A 24,627-nucleotide genomic window follows, 5' to 3' on the forward strand; every position below is an offset into this window, starting at 1 on the left:
CGCACACATCTGGGTCACAAATTATTGGAGTAAAAATGTCACCAAAATTAATAAAAATGTCCCCAAAACTCAAAATATGGGACAAAATAGTTATGCAATACGAGCAAGAATGCTGTTTTGCTGAATGTCAGATTTACAACATTTTAATAAACAAGTTAATATTATATTTTAGACTTTGAAATTTGGTTAAATGATAAGAATGTGTGGAATTGTGGTAAATATGTATGTCAGGGTTCTGCCCCGACAGTCTTGTCGGTCCTGTCTCTGTTCATTGTTTCTTTGTTTGTCTTGTCCATTCAAGTCAAGTCACCTTCATTTATATAGTGCTTTTAACAATACTAGTGCAATGCCCATGCAAAATCATTTTTTTTTGTGTCTGTCTGTGTGTGTGTGTGTGTGTGTGTGTGTGTTTTTAGTAATTGTTGGTTTGGTATATTTAATTTGCTGAATAGCCTAGTATTACACAGGAGCCTAAACTGTGAGAAAACAATAATGTTAAGCGCACCAGAATAAAATATAATGTTCAGAATTAAACAGTGTAGCTGACTGACAGATTCAGTTAACATCCACAAATGAATAAGTCCGACGATGGGAGGTTCAGACCTTGGCTGGAGCAGGCTACACAGTGAACTCCGAAAAAAAACGTTACGCTTGAGCAAACAGTTTGTAAACAGGCTAATACAAATGATGGCCGTGAAGAAAAATATAATATTCAGATATTTTTAAATCACAGCCCTCTAATGTCAGAATGTTTATTTTGGGGAGTGGCCACTGGCCACTCAGTGTGCAGTGTGAGCCAGAGTGGCCAGCGGCTAGAGTGGAAAAAGCCAATGTGTGCTTATTTTTACCGATATCTTTTGCATTTTTAATCCAAACAACATCAAACTTTGCACGTGAGTCGTGCCTGTAACAAGACCCCTTTCAAGTTTGAAATCCATCGGACTAAGGTTTGCGAGATATGTGAATAACAGATATAACAGAATAATGTAAAATGTAATGTACATGTAAATGTAGATATGCCTGTTTAAAATCATTTTTTGTGTATGTTTTTAGTAAATGTTTGTTTGGTGTGTTTGAGTGCTTATTGTTACAATTACACAGCAAAAGTTCAGTGACAACTAAAGGCGGGCATACACTGTGCGATTTTCGTCCGATTTTGAGCCGAATTCTGACTCGTGCGACTCTTTTTCCCGTCGGACCGATTTTCAGCTTTGTCGTGCGTCGTTTGTCGTGCAGTGTTCGTGCAGTGTACAGGGAGAAACGAGAGGCGATTAACCTCTCACGATCGACAATCGGATGGTCGGATGAATTTCTGGCATGTCAGAAATTTTGGTCGCTCCTCGTGACTATATCGCACAGTTGAAGCAAAGCTACGAACCGATTGCCCTAAACTCAGTGTTTTTTCCCTCACTGCACCTGCGCGAAAACAGAAGTTTAACCATTTCATGTGCAGCAAAAATAAAATTAAAATAAAAACGAAAAGATGGAGATCTTTAAGTTCTCTTGTTCAAACTAGCTACAAATTACTGTTGCTTACCTCCAGTTCGTGTTGCAAAATGGATAATATTACCCACCGTCTTCCAAGCCACCTGCGATGTAACACCTCTTTTATTAATTTGTCAAACAATGTTTTTGAAATGAACCTGTTTTTAATTTTCATTGATGATTAATTATGGCAATGTTCGGACATATTATAGACTGTTAATAGTTACTTTATATGCCTATAATTCATTGTAATCGATCTAAATGTTTTAGACAATTCTAATGATGAGTAAGATTATGTAATATTTTATTATCCTCACAGCACGTTGGTTATGTGCTGTGAAAATATTGCGTGGCAAATTAATTATAATAGCGGATCAATTTAATAATAAAATTAGCCTATAGGCCTCCCCTAATAATGATAATACAATAATACTAATAATAATTAAATGCATAAATTGAAAATGCTAAATCATCTTGCTGCTAGCAGATGCTTGTTTTGACAATATCCCTGGATACATACACGTAAATAGGCGCAATCCAGGGGGTTATCGCAGATATTACACGCATAGTGTGAGCAGTGAAGTCGCAGCTCGACGATCGGACCGTACAGTGTGAGCACATAAATCCTGAACTTTGGCTTTGCATCGCATGCGATTTACTCGTTGAGTGTGAGTAGGTACCTTGCTGAAATAGCAGACATCGCACAGTGTATGCCCGCCTTAACTGTTCTGCATTTTTTTTTTTATTGAGAGCATATGATGAGTACGGAGCCCCCCTAGTCCCACTTTGGCAAAAAAAAATAATAATAATTATAACTATCTCATGGCCTCAAGATACTATCTTCTGTTAGCAACGCTAGCAACGTTAGTAATTGCACTCACAACAACCGATTCCCATACAGGGGACGCAGTAATACGAGTCATTATAACCATCATTTAAAATACCAAAGCGGTTCAAAAACAATGAAAACAATTCATTCTTACAATTAAGTCACAGGGCGCAGCCATCTTGAATTCCGAAACGGAATTCTTGCTCGGTGTCCTCACGGTTGTCCGACGTCCGAGAGGAGAAATCCGAGGAAAGGGGGTGTGTTGCTAGGCAACGTCTGTCGTCCGATTCGGATCTCCGAGACGGATGAATAATAGAACGCACCATAACCCACCCTTCCACCAGAACAGCGCAAACAGAGAATTGTCTTCCATCTACAACGCTAACATTAGCTGTCACAAAGTAAGAGTTTGAAATTCAGTTCAAACAAAATGTCTAGTTAGTTGGCAGTGGCGAGCAGGACGATCGAGGGCGAGGGATGTAAGAGGACGGCGCGCTGCGCGAGGCCGGTGGCGTGAGTGATAATGAAAGACACCTGTTAGGCACGCGCCGGTGCGTCTCTCACGAAGGAGCAAATGCATAAAATGGGGAGCTACGACGGCAGATCGAGAGAGAAACAGGCCTGATTTTATGTTTATTTGTTTCTGTTGTGTGTAACGCTGGCTTACTTTCGTTTTGTATTTGTTCATTTTACTATTAAAATGTTTAAATGTTCGCCGGTTCATGCCTCTTTCTTCCCACAACAACAAACCCAGTTCATGTTACATTTGTAAACACATTAGTGAAGTACTCCGCGTTTGTATTTATTTCTGTATAGTGAATTACAGCATGATACCTGGATGTTCTGAAGGCGAAACTATCACAACACAAACATCCGTGTGCTCGTCTGATTCCGAGCTTTCCTCCAGGAGAAATTGCCATCGTTGAAATTCTCTGCAGCAGACGGACTCTGTGTCCGTAGGTTGTAGCACGCAGCGAGAGCACAGGCAACAGCAATCCGCCCAGCGCCAGAGTCAGTGCGGGGTCCTCGAGCGCGACAGGCCGCCGCCTCGGCGTCTCCTGCTCATCCATCAGCCTCAGCTCCTCTAAACTATACTGCGTCTCGTAAAGATAGCCACGAACATCGTATTCGAGCAGCAGAATTTTTAAAATCCTCTTCTTCCATATCATGTTTAGTTTCTTCCATCATTATCATAACTTCATATCTCCACAGGGCTTGTTAGCTTAGCTTCCAGAAAAGATGGCGGATATTGATTTCAGTTTCTGCAAGTGAAGTCCTACCCACTGATCTGTAATAGGCCTGAGAGTGAGTGGGTGCCACACCCTTGAATAATAATGAGCTAATCGTTGTAGTCTGTTGACATTTCAATGAAATGTGACTTCCTGCTTATCGTGACGCAAAATGACGATTTTTACGTCACGATAAGCAGGAAATAAAACACTTAAATCCTTATTTCTCCCATCTCGGGGGGGAAATAAGGGGAAAAACCATGACCATTCAAAAATATGACTGAGTTTCTAAAGATACAAAGCTTAATGCAAATGGGTGAAGTGACCCTTTAAGGGAAGTGTTCCCAGTTCTGGCTGACCTAATCTATGCAGCCTAACATTGAATTATAGAAATCAATAATGTATTATGTGAATGCTAGGTCAACGAGATGTGTTTTTTTAGTCTAGCTTTAAATGAAGTTTTATGTAAACAAAGTTCAGGAGGAGCATGTTCAGGTAATCAACCAATCAACTCAAAGGAAGCCGGTATAAATAAAGCTTTTCTCACCTCCTGTCTCACGACAAGTCTCTCAGCATTTGACTCCGCCCTTGTGCCGTCATGTATGAGTCAGAGCTTTTCCCTTTCGATGACGATTCTCTCGTCACTGATGAGACTCCATCGCAATCCGCGGATCCAAGGGTCGTTCCATCTCCAGCCTCCTCAAACCGGGGATGCCAGCTTCCACGATTCTCTCCACGCACGCCAAGACGCCGAGGACTCTCGCAGATCGAAAAAAAGTAGATTTAAATAACTTATATGTGTCTTTACAATCTACTCACCATTCTGTTCCAGCTCCCATTTCATTGGCTCGAACGAGCAGAGCCAGTCGGACCCGGATTGCTCGCCCTCCAGCGTCTCCACCTTCAGTGCTGGGCTCCGCCCATGCGCCACGTCGCCGCAGACCTTCCGCCAGCTTGGGCCGCGCCCCAGATCCAGTCGCGGAAGGCCTTCTTTCTCTTCCAGGTCAAATCTCCTCCCCAGCCCCTCCCACCGTGGCACCGTAATAGAAATAGAAATAGAATCAGGTTTCATGATCGGTCCGTTCGAGGCCCCCCCAATCGACAAATTTCGCATTAGCCCCATAGGTGTAGCTACAAGAAAATTTTCAGTGCCTGTAACAAGACCCCTTTCAAGTTTGAAATCCATCGGACTAAGGTTTGCGAGATATGTGAATAACAGATATAACAGAATAATGTAAAATGTAATGTACATGTAAATGTAGATATGCCTGTTTAAAATCATTTTTTGTGTATGTTTTTAGTAAATGTTTGTTTGGTGTGTTTGAGTGCTTATTGTTACAATTACACAGCAAAAGTTCAGTGACAACTAAAGGCGGGCATACACTGTGCGATTTTCGTCCGATTTTGAGCCGAATTCTGACTCGTGCGACTCTTTTTCCCGTCGGACCGATTTTCAGCTTTGTCGTGCGTCGTTTGTCGTGCAGTGTTCGTGCAGTGTACAGGGAGAAACGAGAGGCGATTAACCTCTCACGATCGACAATCGGATGGTCGGATGAATTTCTGGCATGTCAGAAATTTTGGTCGCTCCTCGTGACTATATCGCACAGTTGAAGCAAAGCTACGAACCGATTGCCCTAAACTCAGTGTTTTTTCCCTCACTGCACCTGCGCGAAAACAGAAGTTTAACCATTTCATGTGCAGCAAAAATAAAATTAAAATAAAAACGAAAAGATGGAGATCTTTAAGTTCTCTTGTTCAAACTAGCTACAAATTACTGTTGCTTACCTCCAGTTCGTGTTGCAAAATGGATAATATTACCCACCGTCTTCCAAGCCACCTGCGATGTAACACCTCTTTTATTAATTTGTCAAACAATGTTTTTGAAATGAACCTGTTTTTAATTTTCATTGATGATTTATTATGGCAATGTTCGGACATATTATAGACTGTTAATAGTTACTTTATATGCCTATAATTCATTGTAATCGATCTAAATGTTTTAGACAATTCTAATGATGAGTAAGATTATGTAATATTTTATTATCCTCACAGCACGTTGGTTATGTGCTGTGAAAATATTGCGTGGCAAATTAATTATAATAGCGGATCAATTTAATAATAAAATTAGCCTAAAGGCCTCCCCTAATAATGATAATACAATAATACTAATAATAATTAAATGCATAAATTGAAAATGCTAAATCATCTTGCTGCTAGCAGATGCTTGTTTTGACAATATCCCTGGATACATACACGTAAATAGGCGCAATCCAGGGGGTTATCGCAGATATTACACGCATAGTGTGAGCAGTGAAGTCGCAGCTCGACGATCGGACCGTACAGTGTGAGCACATAAATCCTGAACTTTGGCTTTGCATCGCATGCGATTTACTCGTTGAGTGTGAGTAGGTACCTTGCTGAAATAGCAGACATCGCACAGTGTATGCCCGCCTTAACTGTTCTGCATTTTTTTTATTTATTGAGAGCATATGATGAGTACGGAGCCCCCCTAGTCCCACTTTGGCAAAAAAAATAATAATAATTATAACTATCTCATGGCCTCAAGATACTATTGTAATGATGTCTATCTGTGTTCCCCCTATCTTTGTGCACTTGGTTCAGTCCTGTTCCCTTTTTCCCGCTCCTCATTTGTGTTCATGTATGCCACGCCCCTTGTTATCTCATTTAGCTTGTTAGTCTCTGTATTTAAACCATGTGTCGTGTTACAGTGGTTGTGGGTTCTTGATGTTGTTAGATGTTGATCTTGTTCGCTGTGTCTCAGTTATGTCTAGTCTTTGGTTTATTTAATAAAAGTACTACTACTGCTGCTGCATTTGGATCCTGCTTCCTTCGATGTTCCAACCTGCAACGTGACAGAAGAACCCACCGCTAACTTGGATCCAGCAGCAATGACCTCCAGGAATCCAGTTGCACGGATTATGTGTCTCCGTCAAGGAGACCGGCCCATTGAGGAGTATGTACAGGATTTCCTCGATCTGGCAAATGTGACTCCTATTGACCCTCTGTGCCTCATGATATTTTTTAGAGGGGGACTATCAGAGCCACTCGCGTCAATCATGCCACTGCATCCCCCTCAAGGCACAATAGGATTTTATATTGGCTTGGCCCTACAACTGAGCGATTCAAAATATGTTGTAGGGATAATGGACAAGAAACGTGGTACTGCCACATTAGCCCTCATTCCAAGGATGGCCACCGCTGAACCGGTGTGTCTGGACAAGATGGCCGCCACCGAGAGCGATCTGCCGGAACTTATCCCAGCCAAGCCTGCGCTCACCGTCAGCCCTGCCGAGCCTGCGCTCACCGTCAGCCCTGCCGAGCCTGCGCTCACCGTCACTACTGCTGAGCCGGAGGCGCTTCACGTTGCTTCTGCCGAGCCCGAGACCGTCCAGCCCGAGACCGTCCAGCCCGAGCCCGAGACCGTCCAGCCCGAGCCCGTCCCTTCTGTCCAGCGAGAGACGGTCCACGCCCCGTCTGCCCCTAATCTGGGGACTCAACCCAAATATTTTTTTGGGGGGGGCCCAGTGTCCCAGCCGCGGCCGCCCGAAGGGTCCTCACCGCCGTGGCCGCCCGAGGGGTCTTCACCGCCGTGGCCGCCCGAGGGGTCTTCACCGCCGTGGCCTCCCGAGGGGTCTTCACCGCCGTGGCCGCCCGAGGGGTCTTCACCGCCGTGGCCGCCCGAGGGGTCTTCACCGCCGTGGCCGCCCGAGGGGTCTCCTCCACCCTGGCCGCCCGAGGGGTCTTCACCGCCCTGGCCGCCCGAGGGGTCTTCACCGCCCTGGCCGCCCGAGGGGTCTTCACCGCCGTGGCCGCCCGAGGGGTCTTCACCGCCGTGGCCGCCCGAGGGGTCTTCACCGCCGTGGCCGCCCGAGGGGTCTTCACCGCCGTGGCCGCCCGAGGGGTCTTCACCGCCGTGGCCGCCCGAGGGGTCTTCACCGCCGTGGCCGCCCGAGGGGTCTTCACCGCCGTGGCCGCCCGAGGGGTCTTCACCGCCCCGGCCGCCCGAGGGGTCTTCACCGCCCCGGTCGCCCGAGGGGTCTTCATCGTCCTGGCCTTCGCCTCGTCCAGCTCCGCCCTGGCCTTCGCCTGCACAGCCTGCTTCGCCCAGGTCGCCTGCACAGCCTGCTTCGCCCAGGTCGCCTGCTCCTCTTCTGCTCCACGGACCTGGCCCTCCATCCCACCCCCAGATTCGCCTCCGCTCCACCGCCCACCTGGACAGTTTTGTTTGTTTGTCTGTGTTGAGCGTCTGGAATCCGCTCCTTAAGTGGGGGGCTATGTAATGATGTCTATCTGTGTTCCCCCTATCTTTGTGCACTTGGTTCAGTCCTGTTCCCTTTTTCCCGCTCCTCATTTGTGTTCATGTATGCCACGCCCCTTGTTATCTCATTTAGCTTGTTAGTCTCTGTATTTAAACCATGTGTCGTGTTACAGTGGTTGTGGGTTCTTGATGTTGTTAGATGTTGATCTTGTTCGCTGTGTCTCAGTTATGTCTAGTCTTTGGTTTATTTAATAAAAGTACTACTACTGCTGCTGCATTTGGATCCTGCTTCCTTCGATGTTCCAACCTGCAACGTGACAACTATCTTCTGTTAGCAACGCTAGCAACGTTAGTAATTGCACTCACAACAACCGATTCCCATACAGGGGACGCAGTAATACGAGTCATTATAACCATCATTTAAAATACCAAAGCGGTTCAAAAACAATGAAAACAATTCATTCTTACAATTAAGTCACAGGGCGCAGCCATCTTGAATTCCGAAACGGAATTCTTGCTCGGTGTCCTCACGGTTGTCCGACGTCCGAGAGGAGAAATCCGAGGAAAGGGGGTGTGTTGCTAGGCAACGTCTGTCGTCCGATTCGGATCTCCGAGACGGATGAATAATAGAACGCACCATAACCCACCCTTCCACCAGAACAGCGCAAACAGAGAATTCTCTTCCATCTACAACGCTAACATTAGCTGTCACAAAGTAAGAGTTTGAAATTCAGTTCAAACAAAATGTCTAGTTAGTTGGCAGTGGCGAGCAGGACGATCGAGGGCGAGGGATGTAAGAGGACGGCGCGCTGCGCGAGGCCGGTGGCGTGAGTGATAATGAAAGACACCTGTTAGGCGCGCGCCGGTGCGTCTCTCACGAAGGAGCAAATGCATAAAATGGGGAGCTACGACGGCAGATCGAGAGAGAAACAGGCCTGATTTTATGTTTATTTGTTTCTGTTGTGTGTAACGCTGGCTTACTTTCGTTTTGTATTTGTTCATTTTACTATTAAAATGTTTAAATGTTCGCCGGTTCATGCCTCTTTCTTCCCACAACAACAAACCCAGTTCATGTTACATTTGTAAACACATTAGTGAAGTACTCCGCGTTTGTATTTATTTCTGTATAGTGAATTACAGCATGATACCTGGATGTTCTGAAGGCGAAACTATCACAACACAAACATCCGTGTGCTCGTCTGATTCCGAGCTTTCCTCCAGGAGAAATTGCCATCGTTGAAATTCTCTGCAGCAGACGGACTCTGTGTCCGTAGGTTGTAGCACGCAGCGAGAGCACAGGCAACAGCAATCCGCCCAGCGCCAGAGTCAGTGCGGGGTCCTCGAGCGCGACAGGCCGCCGCCTCGGCGTCTCCTGCTCATCCATCAGCCTCAGCTCCTCTAAACTATACTGCGTCTCGTAAAGATAGCCACGAACATCGTATTCGAGCAGCAGAATTTTTAAAATCCTCTTCTTCCATATCATGTTTAGTTTCTTCCATCATTATCATAACTTCATATCTCCACAGGGCTTGTTAGCTTAGCTTCCAGAAAAGATGGCGGATATTGATTTCAGTTTCTGCAAGTGAAGTCCTACCCACTGATCTGTAATAGGCCTGAGAGTGAGTGGGTGCCACACCCTTGAATAATAATGAGCTAATCGTTGTAGTCTGTTGACATTTCAATGAAATGTGACTTCCTGCTTATCGTGACGCAAAATGACGATTTTTACGTCACGATAAGCAGGAAATAAAACACTTAAATCCTTATTTCTCCCATCTCGGGGGGGAAATAAGGGGATAAACCATGACCATTCAAAAATATGACTGAGTTTCTAAAGATACAAAGCTTAATGCAAATGGGTGAAGTGACCCTTTAAGGGAAGTGTTCCCAGTTCTGGCTGACCTAATCTATGCAGCCTAACATTGAATTATAGAAATCAATAATGTATTATGTGAATGCTAGGTCAACGAGATGTGTTTTTTAGTCTAGCTTTAAATGAAGTTTTATGTAAACAAAGTTCAGGAGGAGCATGTTCAGGTAATCAACCAATCAACTCAAAGGAAGCCGGTATAAATAAAGCTTTTCTCACCTCCTGTCTCACGACAAGTCTCTCAGCATTTGACTCCGCCCTTGTGCCGTCATGTATGAGTCAGAGCTTTTCCCTTTCGATGACGATTCTCTCGTCACTGATGAGACTCCATCGCAATCCGCGGATCCAAGGGTCGTTCCATCTCCAGCCTCCTCAAACCGGGGATGCCAGCTTCCACGATTCTCTCCACGCACGCCAAGACGCCGAGGACTCTCGCAGATCGAAAAAAAGTAGATTTAAATAACTTATATGTGTCTTTACAATCTACTCACCATTCTGTTCCAGCTCCCATTTCATTGGCTCGAACGAGCAGAGCCAGTCGGACCCGGATTGCTCGCCCTCCAGCGTCTCCACCTTCAGTGCCGGGCTCCGCCCATGCGCCACGTCGCCGCAGACCTTCCGCCAGCTTGGGCCGCGCCCCAGACCCAGTCGCGGAAGGCCTTCTTTCTCTTCCAGGTCAAATCTCCTCCCCAGCCCCTCCCACCGTGGCACCGTACGCTCCAGATCCCTGCAACACCAACATCACATCAGCTCCTCAAATGCTTCCTCTCCCTCCTGACGTCACTTCTTTTAATTTTCCATACTTTTAAGCGCCAGGTGCGCTCCCTAGTGCGAGGATGCCTCCGTTAGCTGGTCAGACGCTGACGCATTTTCTTCCTCTTCCTCTTCCTCAATACCCTCATTTCTTTCCCCCTCCACCCCTACCAGGGGCTGACACTGGCGTGAGGATGCCTCCGCAAACGACCTCCGCTCCGGCCCTCCCCATTTCCAATCCTCTCCACGCTCGACCTTCCTTCTCTCTCTTTTCAGTCACTCCTCAACCAGCCCCTCCAAATGCCGTCGCCGCAGAACCTCCGCAAGTGACGAACAGCATCAGAGCTCAAATTCTCGCAGGTGCGGATGTAGACTTGGGCTCCCTCCTGTCAATGTTCCCGGCGTAGAATGCCAGCCTACGCAAAACATCATCTGCAATAATCTTCCGTCCTCCATAGCAGAGCCTAAAGTGGTAGACGTTCTAATTAAAAAAGAAATAGAATCAGGTTTCATGATCGGTCCGTTCGAGGCCCCCCCAATCGACAAATTTCGCATTAGCCCCATAGGTGTAGCTACAAGAAAATTTTCAGGGAAAAAGCATTTGATAATCGACCTCTCAGCTACTCACAACTCTCCATATCCAAGCATCCACAGTCTCATTCTCCTCGAAGAGTATTTAATTAAATATCACGACATTGATCAAGCTATAACCATGATCAAAATAGCAGGTCGTGGTGCGTGGATGGCGAAAGTAGATATCACTTCTGCGTTTAAAGTAATGCCTAGCCACCCAGATTCGTGGCATTTATTCGGCATGAACTGGCTGGGAAAATTTTATTTTTTGGTACACTTAACTTTCGGTTGCAAAAGCAGCCCCAAAATCTTTGAAACCCTATCAGAAGCCATATGTTGGATCCTTTCCAACAACTATGCAATTCCTCACCTTCTCCATCTGCTCGATGATTTCTTAATCATTTCACCTCACGGCGCCATCCCCGCAGCTCACCTCGTCAGGGTGCAAAAAGTCTTCGCCAAGCTAGGGATTCTGTTAGCTCAGGAAAAAAACAATGGTTCCAACCAGAATTTCTGGGCATCAATCTGGACTCAGTTTCCAGGCTTCACTGCCAAAGGAAAAAAATAGTTACGGACAATATTACGGACTGCTCAAAGTGTTCCAAACGTGAACTCCTCTCGCTGCTTGGCCACTTAAACTATGCAGTGCGCATCATCCCGCAAGGCCGCCCGTTTATCGTGCATCTCCTCGTCCTCTCGTCATTAGTTCACGCGCTGGAAGACCAAAAAAGGAGCTAAAATTATGGATCACTTTCCTTAACCATTGGAACGGTTTAACTTTTTTTTACGACGACTTTATCTCTCTCCCCCTCAATATCAAACTGTTCACAGATGCAGCTCCCTCAGTCGGTTTTGGAGGTTATTACCAAGGTCGCTGGTTCGCATCCCCCTGGCCCCCCCAGCTGCTAGACACTCCCCAGTCCTCAGCCTCCCCGGCCCTTTTTGAGCTCTACCCGATCGTCGTCGCAGCTTCCCTATGGGGGAAAGTATGGTCATCTAAAAGCATTCAAATTCATTGCGACAACGAAGCAACCGTACAATGCATCAATAAAGGTCGTTCTCGCTCACCTGCAATCATGCCACTCCTCAGACCCTTCATTTGGATCTCTGCCTGCGATCAGTTCATCATTTATGCAAAACACTTCCCAGGTGTTCTCAACCAAATCGCTGACTCTCTCTCCCGTTTACATTTTCAGAGATTCAGGATGCTAGCACCAGAAGCAGACCCCGTTCCAACCCCAGTACCTCCTTATTCTCAACTAATCTTCCCATAAACCATCCGTTGAAATCCCTTCTGGACATGTCCATCGATTCTATCCTGCAAGCAGTTTCTCCCAGAACTCTCCAATCATACTACACCACGTGGAAATCTTTCAAATTATTTCACCCCTCGCATAACCTGTTTCCCGATTTTTCTCTTCTAACCGTTACTTCTTTCATATCTCACCTCAATCAAGTTAAAGGTCTCCAAGCCGGAGCTATAAAAAGCTATTTAAGCGGCATTCAATTCTTTCACAAATTAATTTATGGTAAGCCCGTCCCCGCTATTAATAACTTCCAAATGTCCCTTCTCATTAAAGGAATCCAAAGAACGCATCCCATTCACCCGGATACCAGACAACCCATTACAACTGACATACTCGCCAAATGACTCCGTCTAGGATACCACTCCACCAACACGGCACGTACTTTAGAAGCTATGTTTATCCTAGCTTTCTTCGGCTTTCTCCATTGCTCTGAATTGACCATCACATCCAATTTCAATTCAAATATTCACCCTACCATTTCAGATTTACAGATTGTGGATAACGAAACCATATCCTTTTTCATCAAACAAAGCAAAACAGAGCGAGCTAAAAAAGGTCATTTCGTATATATTTTCAATCTGCCGACTCCGATTCAACCGTTCCATTCCCTGCTAAATTACCTTCAGTATAAATGTTCTACGCTCAAATCCCCTCTTGATCCACTCTTCACAGACAACTCCAATCATCAAGCCACGAGATTCTGGTTCCAAAAACATCTCAAAGCAGTCCACTTCAATTCCGGCATCTCAGCAAACAAATTTTCAACCCATTCTTTTCGCATCGGCACAGCAACCACAGCCACACAAAAAGGTCTTTCTCAACAACAAATCCAAACCCTCGGTCGTTGGTCATCTGAAGCTTTCAAAACTTACATCAGATCCAGCCGTTTCCACACCCGAAATGCTCACCAAGCCCTTACTAATTAATTAGTTAATTTCCATCACCTGTTCCGCTCCGTTCATCGTCACCATCACCGTATTTCCACGCCCGCTTCGTAAGCATATCCAAAATACAGTGTAATATTTTTCAATTGCAGGCTCCCCCGTTCGTACGCAGTGACGGCTCCTCGCTCGTGGGCCGGGCTCGTCCCCCTTCCGAACCGCTGGTCGAGCCCTCCCGTCCGAATCGTAGTGAGAGCCTGCCTATTTTAACCCTCCCTACCGAGTACAGCGGGCGCCCCCATCCAACTGGCGAGGCTTACCCATCCGACGCTGTGTGCACTCAAGTTCCCGTCGGATGCCGCGAGAGCCCTCCCGGTTGAACGGCTTAACTCGTTCCAAAATCACGCTCGTATAAATCCGGCATTATCGAGCTGTCAGTTCAACTGCTGGTGGCCGGGGCTTATCCGTCCGATGCCATGAGCATCCAAGTTCCCGTCGGACGTCGCGAGAGCCCTCATGGTCGAACGGTCAAGCTCGTTCTTTAGTAATTACCTTCTCATGCCCTTCACTTTTTTGGGGGCAATTATTTGTTACGCTCGCTGTCCCACGCTTACCTTGCTTTTTGGGGAGTACTCTGGGTTCGGGCAAAATTCCGAGCTCGGAGCACTCCCCGGACAGCAAGCCAAATACGCATTTAAATTATATTTGATTTCATGTACGTGTGAACTCGTGAAATGAAGTTTTATGTAAACAAAGTTCGGGAGGAGCATGTTCAGGTAATCAACCAATCAACTCAAAGGAAGCCGGTATAAATAAAGCTTTTCTCACCTCCTGTCTCACGACAAGTCTCTCAGCATCCCTCCACCACCCCATCATCTCACTCTCGGCTGGGTCTACCCCAGTATAGGGGGGAGTACTCTGGGTTCGGGCAAAATTCCGAGCTCGGAGCCCTCACCCGGACAGCAAGCCAAATACGCATTTAAATTATATTTGATTTCATGTACGTGTGAACTCGTGAAACTGACAAAGTGTGTCTGCTTCCGGGACAATGGTAGGAAGACTGTTCCAAAAATTTGGTGCTAAATAGGAAAAGGATCTACTGTCAGAAGTCGATTTTGATATTCGGTCCCACTTTATATTAAGTGGCTTTAAGTACTATGTACTTGCATTGAACAATAAGTACAATGTATTATTGTGTTCCTGTTGTATTGTAAAACACTTTTGCTGCTATTGAGGTGTGATACGGGTAAGGTTAGGGACAGGTGTGGTGGTATGGGTCGGTTTAAGGGTAAGTTAAGGTGTGAGGGGAGGGTCAACTGTGTAATTATTTTTCTAATAATTCAACGGCCTGTCGTCAATTATTCTGCTTATACTACAGTTACCACACCTCTCAAAACATTGTTCAGATGATGCATTTCAAGTTTTTGTCATTGACTGTAAATGTTTTTGTCAAACGCTCTTGTATGTAGGACTAATTTCTTATGCATCTAATCCCATGCCTCCATTGCTAATTCCAAAACGTCATTTTAGAGGTAGTAACGGAGGTTTGAGCCACTGATAGCAGACTAATGATGGAGACACACTTAAGACTAGGGCTGGGCGATATGGCCTAAAAAAATTTTTTTTCACAAAAAATCCGATTTACGATTTAAATCGATTTTTTTCTGTCCCTACTTAAAATCAATCTGCAGATGACAAAGAAATTGTTCAAAACAAGTTTAACTTTATTTAGTATTGATATTCCCTTCTGTGACATTATCTGGATTAAAGTGCAATCAGAAACAACAAGCCAAAAAGACAAGAGGGCAGACCCTGTCATTGTAAATAGTGTAAATGTAACATAACATGAAATGGGTGGATTGGGATTGTAAAAAAAAAATAAATAAATAAAAACAACTTGCACCACAATAAGTTTATTGTGATGGTCAAATTATTTGGTAACTAAACATAATTTTATTAGGTTTATTAACCATAAACACAATGTTTACATGGTACAAAGACTGTATGCTTTTTATTATTGTTTAACACAAATTTCACAATTTCAAAGATTTGATTCTGATATTGATTCAATATCAATTCCTTTGGAATAAATATTAGGTACAGTAGATACGTTAATGTGTTATGTTAATTGTTCAGATGAATGAATGGACAGAAAGAATGAAAAGTTTTGTATTTTCAGTTGAAAACAGTGTCGTGTGAACACTGGAGACTAAGTTAATAACTAATGATTTTAGAAACAGTCGGTCTTCGAATATTTCAGCGAGTCTTAAGTGTATCCCCCATCATTAGTCTGCTATCATTGGCCTCCGTTTCTACCTCTAAAATGACGTTTTGGAATTAGCAACGGAGGCATGGGATTAGATGCGTAAGAAATTAGTCCAACATACAAGAGCGTTTTAATGACAAAAACTTGACAAACGTCTTGAAATGCATCATCTGAACAATGTTTTGAGAGGTGTGGTAACTGTAGCGGAATAATTGACGACAGGCCGTTGAATTATTAAAAATAATGCACACCCGAAGTGGTAATGCGGTCACGACGCGAATCAGAGTTTGAAACAATCTTTGAAGCAGATTGTTTCAAAGTAGCTTTACAGTGATAAATAAGTAAAGCTACTTTGAAACAATCTGCTTCAAAGATCTGTATTATAAATCTGTATTATAAAAATTACATTATATTTAAATTAAAGTGACTAAAAGTAGCCAAACAGCCACACATTATATATTGCTATTGACCTTGATTTATTATCATTTTTATGTAATCTCTCAGTGAAGAAATAGACTTGTTTACTTGAATTTTTTTTTTTTTTTTTTTTTTGTGGTAGACAAACAGTATAATTAAAGCTGGAATTTTAATCAGCAATTTGTTTGCCAGTGTGTCATGTTTAATCAGAGAGCCACAATGCTGTAGGTTTAACAGGCATAGTCTACTTCCGAAAACTCTCTACATGATGTTTTAAGGCCTGTTACAAATAAGAGAGTGTGAGAGAGGTTGACATTTAGTTGGTTGAACTCCAGGCACCTATTATTAGCACATGCTAATATACCTTAGCATTCATTATTTGAATCTTTATTCTACACACAGTTTAGACCAAATTTGTGTGTTAATAAAGAGGCTTAGATAAATAGGTGATAATGGTCGTGTATTACTGTTAAATCAACAGACTGAATTGTCAGGTAAATACCCAGGAGAATATATCAAGGTAACAGCATGTCAGAACGATAGGATGAGAACGACAGGACTAGGCTCGTTGTCATTAATCAGGTCTTTAATTCGGTAATCAACCCATATAATTACTGTAGCTTAAAGCACTGTCAATCATCCAACTAATGCTTTTCATTGAAAAGTCCTTGCAAACAACAGTGAATTATGTTGAATTAGCTCTCTATTGTGTTGAAGAAACAATTTGTGACTTTAGACAATTGTGATCCCTATAGTACAGTTAATTTAGTATTCAAAGCGACTTACAACAGACTAGGATAATCTTACAGGAAACTTATTATGAGGATTATCTCCCCTTATCTGCCTAGTGTAAAGTAATTGTTTAAGGGCACATATCAACAACTCATTTCAATCCTTATGTTAATCCAGCAACCTTCTGGCTTTTAGCCGTGAGCTTTAACCTTTACACCGCAATACCCTATAATAATGCTAATATTCTATTCCACTTACTAGTACAGCATAAAGTATACAGTATAAAGCAACTATTATTGTTCCATCTTGTGACAGAAGTTTAATGATTCTGGATCATAAGATTCAGCAGATCTGGTTTAATGGTTAAAGTCTGGTTTGCTGTGATGCTTCTAATGGAAGAAGCCTGTAACAGTGCACAGTGCCAGCACTTTACTGAAAGGGCCTTTTTTCCACAGACCGCCTCCCCATAGTGTTCTTTTTCTTGTACCACACGATTTAAATTACTGCATCACCTACACTGAACACAATACCATGATTGTGAAATAATGCTTTGCTGCTCGTTAGTAATTTGGTTCAAATATGTTGTAGAATAGTAAGCCACCTAGGGTTATAACTTCACATAATTTTGAGTTACTAACTGACGATTAAGCTCTGCAACTTCTTTTTTCATATCAAGAATAACAGATAATACATCCTGACACCACAGATTTTGCTTATTGGTTTGACGAGGTGATGCATGTGAAAATTATGCAATTGCAACATATTTAGCATTATACAAATTGGCCATATAGTATCTGTAGTGCAATTTCAGTGAAAGGTTGAATTAATAAATAAACATTGTCAGAAAAAAAAGGATAGAGCTGGTATAGTGTTGTTCTAGGTGGACAACAATGTTTTCAAGCAAAACTGAGCTGATGCAACTGGTTCACCAGCACTCTCACTCCCCATGCTAGTGACTAGCAAATCAGTAGCCATTATCCCATGCGGGTCATAGCACGCAAAACATACCTTATGCTGGTGACCAGCAATGCAGAATTTTTTTAGCAGCTAGGGTTTAAGCAAGTTTTTCAGCAATTTTAATGACAGCAGTAGGAGCTGCATGGATGAACCCAACAAGTTTGTATAAAACCCCATCATTGTGTACTCCAGCATGACTTTAGTCTTCTTACCTCAAACATGTCTTTATCAAAGTGTCACATGATCAATGTTACAAATGTACCTTTTTGATTAGTGAGAGAATCTAAAATAAATATTCTCCTAGTTTACTTCTGGGTTTTAAATTCTAGTTTTTAAATCGTGGTCTCAGACTTTGTAAGCCTACTTTATATATTTCAACTATGTATATCATTTGTGCAGGGTTAGACTTAAAAACCTAACAGGATTCAGTTTTTAGTCAAATTAGTAGGCAAATCATATCCGGACAAGAATGTAAATTACTGAGCATCAATACCAAAACTAAACATTTAGCTAAACAGCATACAGGCTGCACTGACATTCTCCCACAAAAAAAGCATCATGTTATACAACATCTGGTAAATCATTGTGTATATCAAGAGTAAACAATTGGTTTATTTCCAGCTGAACGTCCCTTAGCTATGGGAGCAAATGTTTGTCAGTGATCTTAACAGCACTCAATTTGTTACTGGAAGAGTGTTCTACATTCCTTTAAATACATTTGTGCTGGCTGTCTGCTCACTTAGACACCTCTCTCTCTCTCTCTCTCTCTCTCTCTCTCTCTCTCTGAGGCAAACAGCTATTTATTCCTCACATTCAGGACTGATAGAGCCTAAAATGTTAAAACATGCAGATACAAACTAAATCATAACATTTACAGTCATTAAACCAGAGGCCTGGAAGGTAATATTTGTATATTCTGAGTCATCTTATATTTCACTCTGATATTGAAGTGATGGTATATTATTCTGAAGAAGTGCTAGTAAAACATGCCATATAAAAAAAAAAAAAACAAAAAAAAACAGAAGTTCATTCATCATAGAAACATTAGGCTTTATTTCTAAGAGGAACACAGAGTATAGTACAACATTCTTTCAAACAAACATCTTTCTTTGCAGTAGAAAAATATGTAGGCATACACTGTGGCTTGTGTAGGCCCCTTTTTACATTCAACCTACATGATCCCTCTCCGCAATTACAGCAGCTTACAGTTCATTACAGTCCACCATCACCTTTGTTCAAGGCGTCAACCTCAACCGAATTTTATATTTCAGTGAAAGGGGGGACATAATCATGAAAAAGGCAACAATCTCATTCAGTACTAGCATTCTCTTTAACCACTCTTCCTCACATACTACGACCTCTTTAAAGTTATATCCAAAAGTCCCTCATCTTCTTTTCTCCAAATAACACTGGAGAATTTCCACACAACACGGGTCATAAATCACAATGCAGCTCACACAGGCACGCACAAAAACCATAGCAGCAAAAATGTTGTAGGAAAGAAGTGTAAAATACATCAAGAGACATAGGAAAAATTGGAAGTGCAACAGCAGGGATTTAGCACTTAATGGGCATCATTATCTCTCATGGACTCCCTTATAATGCATCATGCCAAGTGCATTCACTAAAAAGTGACCGATAAACTGGTACTATCAAATGAGATACACATTTCTCACATTTGAGAACTTCAATATGAAGCAATCTCATATTGTACCAGATTATTCCACTTCCATAATATGAGAATAACATGTTTTATGCAGTGCTGCTCTTGAAGGGACAGTTCACCCAAAATTGAAAATTCTGTCATCATTTACTCGCACTTATATCGTTTAAACCTTTACAACTTTCTTTCTTCGGTGGAACATTAAGGAAGATATTTCCTATAAGAACTGTTTTTATCCATATAATGACAAAGTGAGTCACTGGGGTCCAAAATGATATTCTACGGCATTTACTTTCTTTATATATCATTATATTTGATCTCATTTTGTGTTAGAATAAAGAAATGCATACAGGTTTGGAATGAAATGAAGTTGAGTAAATGACAGAACTTCCATCCTTTTAAGGATGACTTAAATTACATATTTATGTCCAGTTACATTTCAGAAGAAGGATTCCCAAAATTCAGTGATTTCAGATGGGTAACAATAAAATGATTGCTCTTCAAGGTAACAAAATAGTGTTTTTAAGAATCTATTTCAGAGAAAGTTTGTTCACTTTATACAAAGACATTTGTAAAGATATCTGAAACTATGCCATTGTATTACAGTTAATCACAGAAAAACACAAAGGAAGGCATCCTATGTTATGAAAATTATTGGTTTACCTCATGTCAGATCTACAGAATAGCGTGTTATTGCTAAATGCTACTTTCATGAGACTTTTCATAAGTCAATTTTGAAACGAACTAAGCGTTCCATTTGCATTTGCCCTTGTTACAATATTTACTTCAAATTCTTCAGAGGGTCTTGAACTGTCACCAGTAGGGGGTAGTGTTCTCAATATGACCCCAGCTCTGCCACTCGGGGAAGAATCCACTAGATGTTCTTGGGCTCCCGAACTGATCAAACTCCATCTCTGGCCGTTTGCCTTTATTCTTAAAATCTGTTGTCGTCGTTTGGGTGACATTGGCCTGACTGGGGTCATTCTCTGTATGTACCAGCTTGTAATTTTCCCCGTTGTTATTGTCCCAGTATGTCGTATCATGCGTTTTGTAGGATATGCAGAACTCCACCTGCTCATGTAAGCCCACAGAACTTGGAAGGTCGATGGAAAACGAGAAGGTGTCAACATCTTCACAGCCATAAACATTATTCATGTACGTACAAGGAATGTCAGCATAGCTTTTCCATGAATCAAATGTTATTCGCACATGGACGACCTTCTCAAAGCTTACATTGATCACTTTGACCGTGCCGGTGAGTGATCTCTCTTGAATTATACAGTTTTCCAAGCATACCAGGTTCTTCTTTAGACTGTTTCGGAAGTCCAAATAGTCTGCGGCAGGCTGAGGAAAGTCCAAAATCAAATTCTTCTCCTTCTCCTCAGCCTTTAGGCCCACAATGACATCCTCTAGGTCTGATAATTCAAACTGCAGGTCTAACATGGGGTCTTCCTCAAATTCCTTAAACACATGGACTGCTGTCAGAGACATGCCTTTGGAGTCAGCAAAAACCACTTTCTTTTTAGCTTTGGTCTCGGGACTCTTCCATCCAAGGTCGGCAGTGTTCACGTCGGTCTTTGAGCTGATGCAGGATCGCAGAGGTTTGTACTGGTTGACTAAGTACCTGGACTTGCAGTCCTCATATGAACTGAGGAAACTGCGAAGAGGCGGTGAGTGTGCCAGACAGATTCTCATTGCCACATCCACAGGCATAATTGGACTTGGCATTGGCCTGGGGTTCAGTATCTGCAGAACCCTGTCATGAAGACAATGGTGAAAAACATTACAGTGACCAATTAAGCAGGAGATGTGACAGTCACATAAAGATTCGCCCAGAATTTAGAGATTGAGTAAACAAAACCACTATTGTGTAGCTAGATTAAGCTATTTCAAAAACAATTAGCCATAGCTGTTGATTTAAGCTTTTCTGATAATAAATATTTAAAATATTTATTTTTAATATATGATAAAATGCCAGATGTATAGTTAAGAATTGGGATACATCCAAAAGCAAAAAAGTATAAAACATACAAAACTAAAATATTGATTCCAGTTTTAGTCACTAGCACCTTGTTAGACACTAGTGTGTTTCAATTGTTACTAGTTACATTTTTATTTTATTTTTTACCTATAACGTAGGCAATCTGGCTAGTCATTACTTCAAATAAGAAATATTACTGGTTACATGTGGGATAGGCAATGATTTCTACCACTAACATAGGCAATCTCACTAGTCATTACTTCAAATAAAAAATTACTGGTTACATTTGGGATAGACAGTGTCTCAAAAATAGGCACTAGTGTCTCAAAAATAGGCACTAGTTTAACGCGTAGTAAAGCTATAACAGAGACTAGAAACAATAATATGTACTAGAAACTACCCATACAACAACATATGCAATACTAGTCTAGACAAAAGTGAATAAAAGTGAAATCTGTATGAAACCCCATATAATTCACTAGTAAAATTAAATAATAATAATAATAATAATAATAATAAAATAGTTAACTTGTGGGTAGTAGTAGTAAACGAAATATGAAGTATAGTGACAAATAGATTAGTAACAGGCTAGTAGTCACTTTTGGAACAAATAACCAATCTGATTGATGCATTTACAAATATCTATACAAAGAGGAATTGAAAAAGACAGTTAACCAATTATCACCAGCTATTACAATTTTACCAGCAATTAAAAAAAATACTAATAACATAAATATATAGTGAGAACAGCTTAACACTGGCAATGTCCAAATAATAATTGAATTAAATAAAAACGACATATATTAAACTGAATCTAAATTATAAGTGATATTTAGAGGTAATCTTTTCCAGCGCTCAGATAGAAGTGATAAACCCCCTTATGACGCACTCTGTATTCTTACCTGGTGCAATTCATTGAAACCCGTGGTTTGTTTCCCAAACGGCAGACGTTTGTTCTGATATAGTTTTAACAAGTACAGGTTTTGCCTACGTGCTTTTAAACTTCATTTAAAAACGTGACGACCACCATAACTAAAAACCCGCTGACGAACAGGCACCGGCACGGCACGCCCCCTTCGCGGTCCAGCTGAACTGCAAAAGTCAAGCGAGCGTTCAGCCGGTACATCAAGCCTCTGCGCGCATTGGTTCACGGTAACCCACCCTGAGTGCCAATGGGAGAGCGCGAGAGCGAAGTGTTCCAGCAATCAGGACGCAGGAAATAATCAGCCATGGCGCGCGTGCAAGGCACTGGCAGATCAGCCCAGCTGTGTATGGCAAGCTGTTTTAACATTTAATCATTTAAACCTACCAGTCTCTATTTTCATGCTACTAGTACTTATTTTTTTAGATACTAGTATCTATTCCATTAAGCACTAGTACTTATTCATTAGCTACAATATTCTTTAGTACGAGTGCCTTATCCAGATAGCACAAGTCTATTTGATGTAATGTTTACATCTGGAATACATATTTTAAAGAGTGTTTGCTCATCTGCAATACGTGTATTAGGGCTGGGTAATAAATATCGATTTCTCGATATTAATCGATTCTCATTTTTACGAACCGATATCGATTCTTAAGTCTCAAGAATCGATTAGTCATCCTGTTTCATTTGAATGAATGGGACATTGTATCGCTGGCTGCTGCGCGTATTCAAAAAATCGCAATAATCTTTGTCCTTTGTTACTATTGATATGAAACAAAGTCTCAATTTTCAAATTACGTCCATTTTCTTTAGAAATTCAAAAACATAAATAGAGTTTTGGCGCTGTGGCGTGAGATCGCTCTGGAGAAGCATGCAGCGCTGATCTCTCTTCCGGGTTAATAATACCAGTCACAGCGCGAAATAAACATGAAGGAGCATCTGAAAGTGTGTTAAAAGATAGAGTACAACTTATCGAAATCCGTATCATGTCACATTCATTCGCTCAATCAGCGTTTCAACCGTGGAAAGACGTCAGTTAAACAGCTTGTAATCAATGTCTTGTCATGTATCGTCATATTTACCTCAGAAGACCCACATCAACTCGTTAGTCAGATAGAAAAAAATAACTCCAGACTGGAGCATTTTGCTAAATATATACACTATATTACATATGCATTATAATCTTAAAGTTCTTCAATATTTTATGCATATTTTAATAAATCTGGCAAGTTTTTTATGACAGCCACAATTTAAATGTTTATATTTCATATAATCTTCTTATTATAAAAATAAATAAAAGTGTAATTTGCCTTTGTAATTTGTAATGTCGCCTTGCTTTTGGCTTGCTTTGGGCTTGCTCAGTTGGGGTTATTTAGTGTTTAGCAATATTATTGATCTGTGTTGTACTACTTTCATGTTATCACTGTGAAGCTGCTTTGATACAATCTGTATTGTGAAAAGCGCTATACAAATAAATGTGACTTGACTTGACTTAATTTAAGTGATTCATTCATTATTACCTTCATATTTGAATAAATCTGGCAAGTTTTTATGACAGCCACCATTTAAATGTTTATATTTCATATAATCTTCTTATTATAAAAATAAATAAAAGTGTAATTTAAGTGATTCATTAATTATTACCTTCCTATTAGGCTAATGAAGCCTAGTAGGCTACAACTATAGTCTCCCATAGTTTACAGTAGGGGTGTCACGATTCTCCAAATCCTCGATTCGATTCCATTTTCGATTCTTAGGTCACGATTCGATTCGATTCTCGATTTTTATCAATCGGCCAATCAAGATGCTCTCCTCATTACATGACATGTGCTTTATGCCCATTTCACACATACTCTGTGTGCAGTGCGTATGTTGCGGTGTGTACGATACAGGAGCAGCACGCGCTACAGTGCTTTCACATAAGCTGCATCTGCTGTGCGTAACTGATCCGCGGCTGTACCACAAACACAGCCTACTCACTATTTTTATTTCAAATTTAGATATGCAGCAAATTTTATTTAAAAAAAAAAGTTGTGTCAGCATTGCAAACACAATATAAACAACGTAGGTCTATAATTACATGCATTACTTATATTGGTTCTCAAGCAAATGGTCAAATATTCAACCATATAGGCTATATTAAAATCACAAACATTTTAAATTAAAACTTTAAATTCACAAAAACAGCCGACTCTCCTCCTTTTCTTTTGCATTTAAATTTTAATACAATAATCTTGCATGTCTCAATGAAGTTGTTATTCTACCTCCACGAATGAGACGAGTGTTGTTCATAATGACCTTGTTGAGGTAAATTGTAGTTTTCCTTGCTTAAAACCCCGGTCTTAAAATAAAAAGATGAAAAGTAGTATTTAATTAAATACATTTATGGTGTCATGAAACTGCACATGGAACATGGACAGAGGTGATCCAAACGCAGGCTTTATTAAAGAGGAGAATCCAGAGACAGGTACAAGGAAACA

At 41.7% G+C, this 24,627-nt stretch overlaps 1 protein-coding gene across 1 annotated transcript; it reads right to left on the reverse strand.

Moving 5' to 3' along the window:
* Positions 1-19,931: 19,931 nt before the first annotated feature.
* ppp1r3cb (protein phosphatase 1, regulatory subunit 3Cb) lies at positions 19,932-22,309 on the reverse strand. Its single transcript, XM_039674480.2, has 2 exons — positions 22,125-22,309; positions 19,932-20,997 (listed from the first exon to the last, which is right to left on the reverse strand). The coding sequence occupies exons 1-2, from the start codon at positions 22,136-22,138 to the stop codon at positions 20,055-20,057; spliced, it is 957 nt and encodes a 318-aa protein (XP_039530414.2). The 5' UTR covers positions 22,139-22,309; the 3' UTR covers positions 19,932-20,054.
* Positions 22,310-24,627: the final 2,318 nt, after the last annotated feature.

This window comes from Pimephales promelas, chromosome 17 (assembly GCF_988280905.1).
Source record: "Pimephales promelas chromosome 17, fPimPro1.hap1.1, whole genome shotgun sequence".
NCBI classification, from domain to species: domain Eukaryota; kingdom Metazoa; phylum Chordata; class Actinopteri; order Cypriniformes; family Leuciscidae; genus Pimephales; species Pimephales promelas.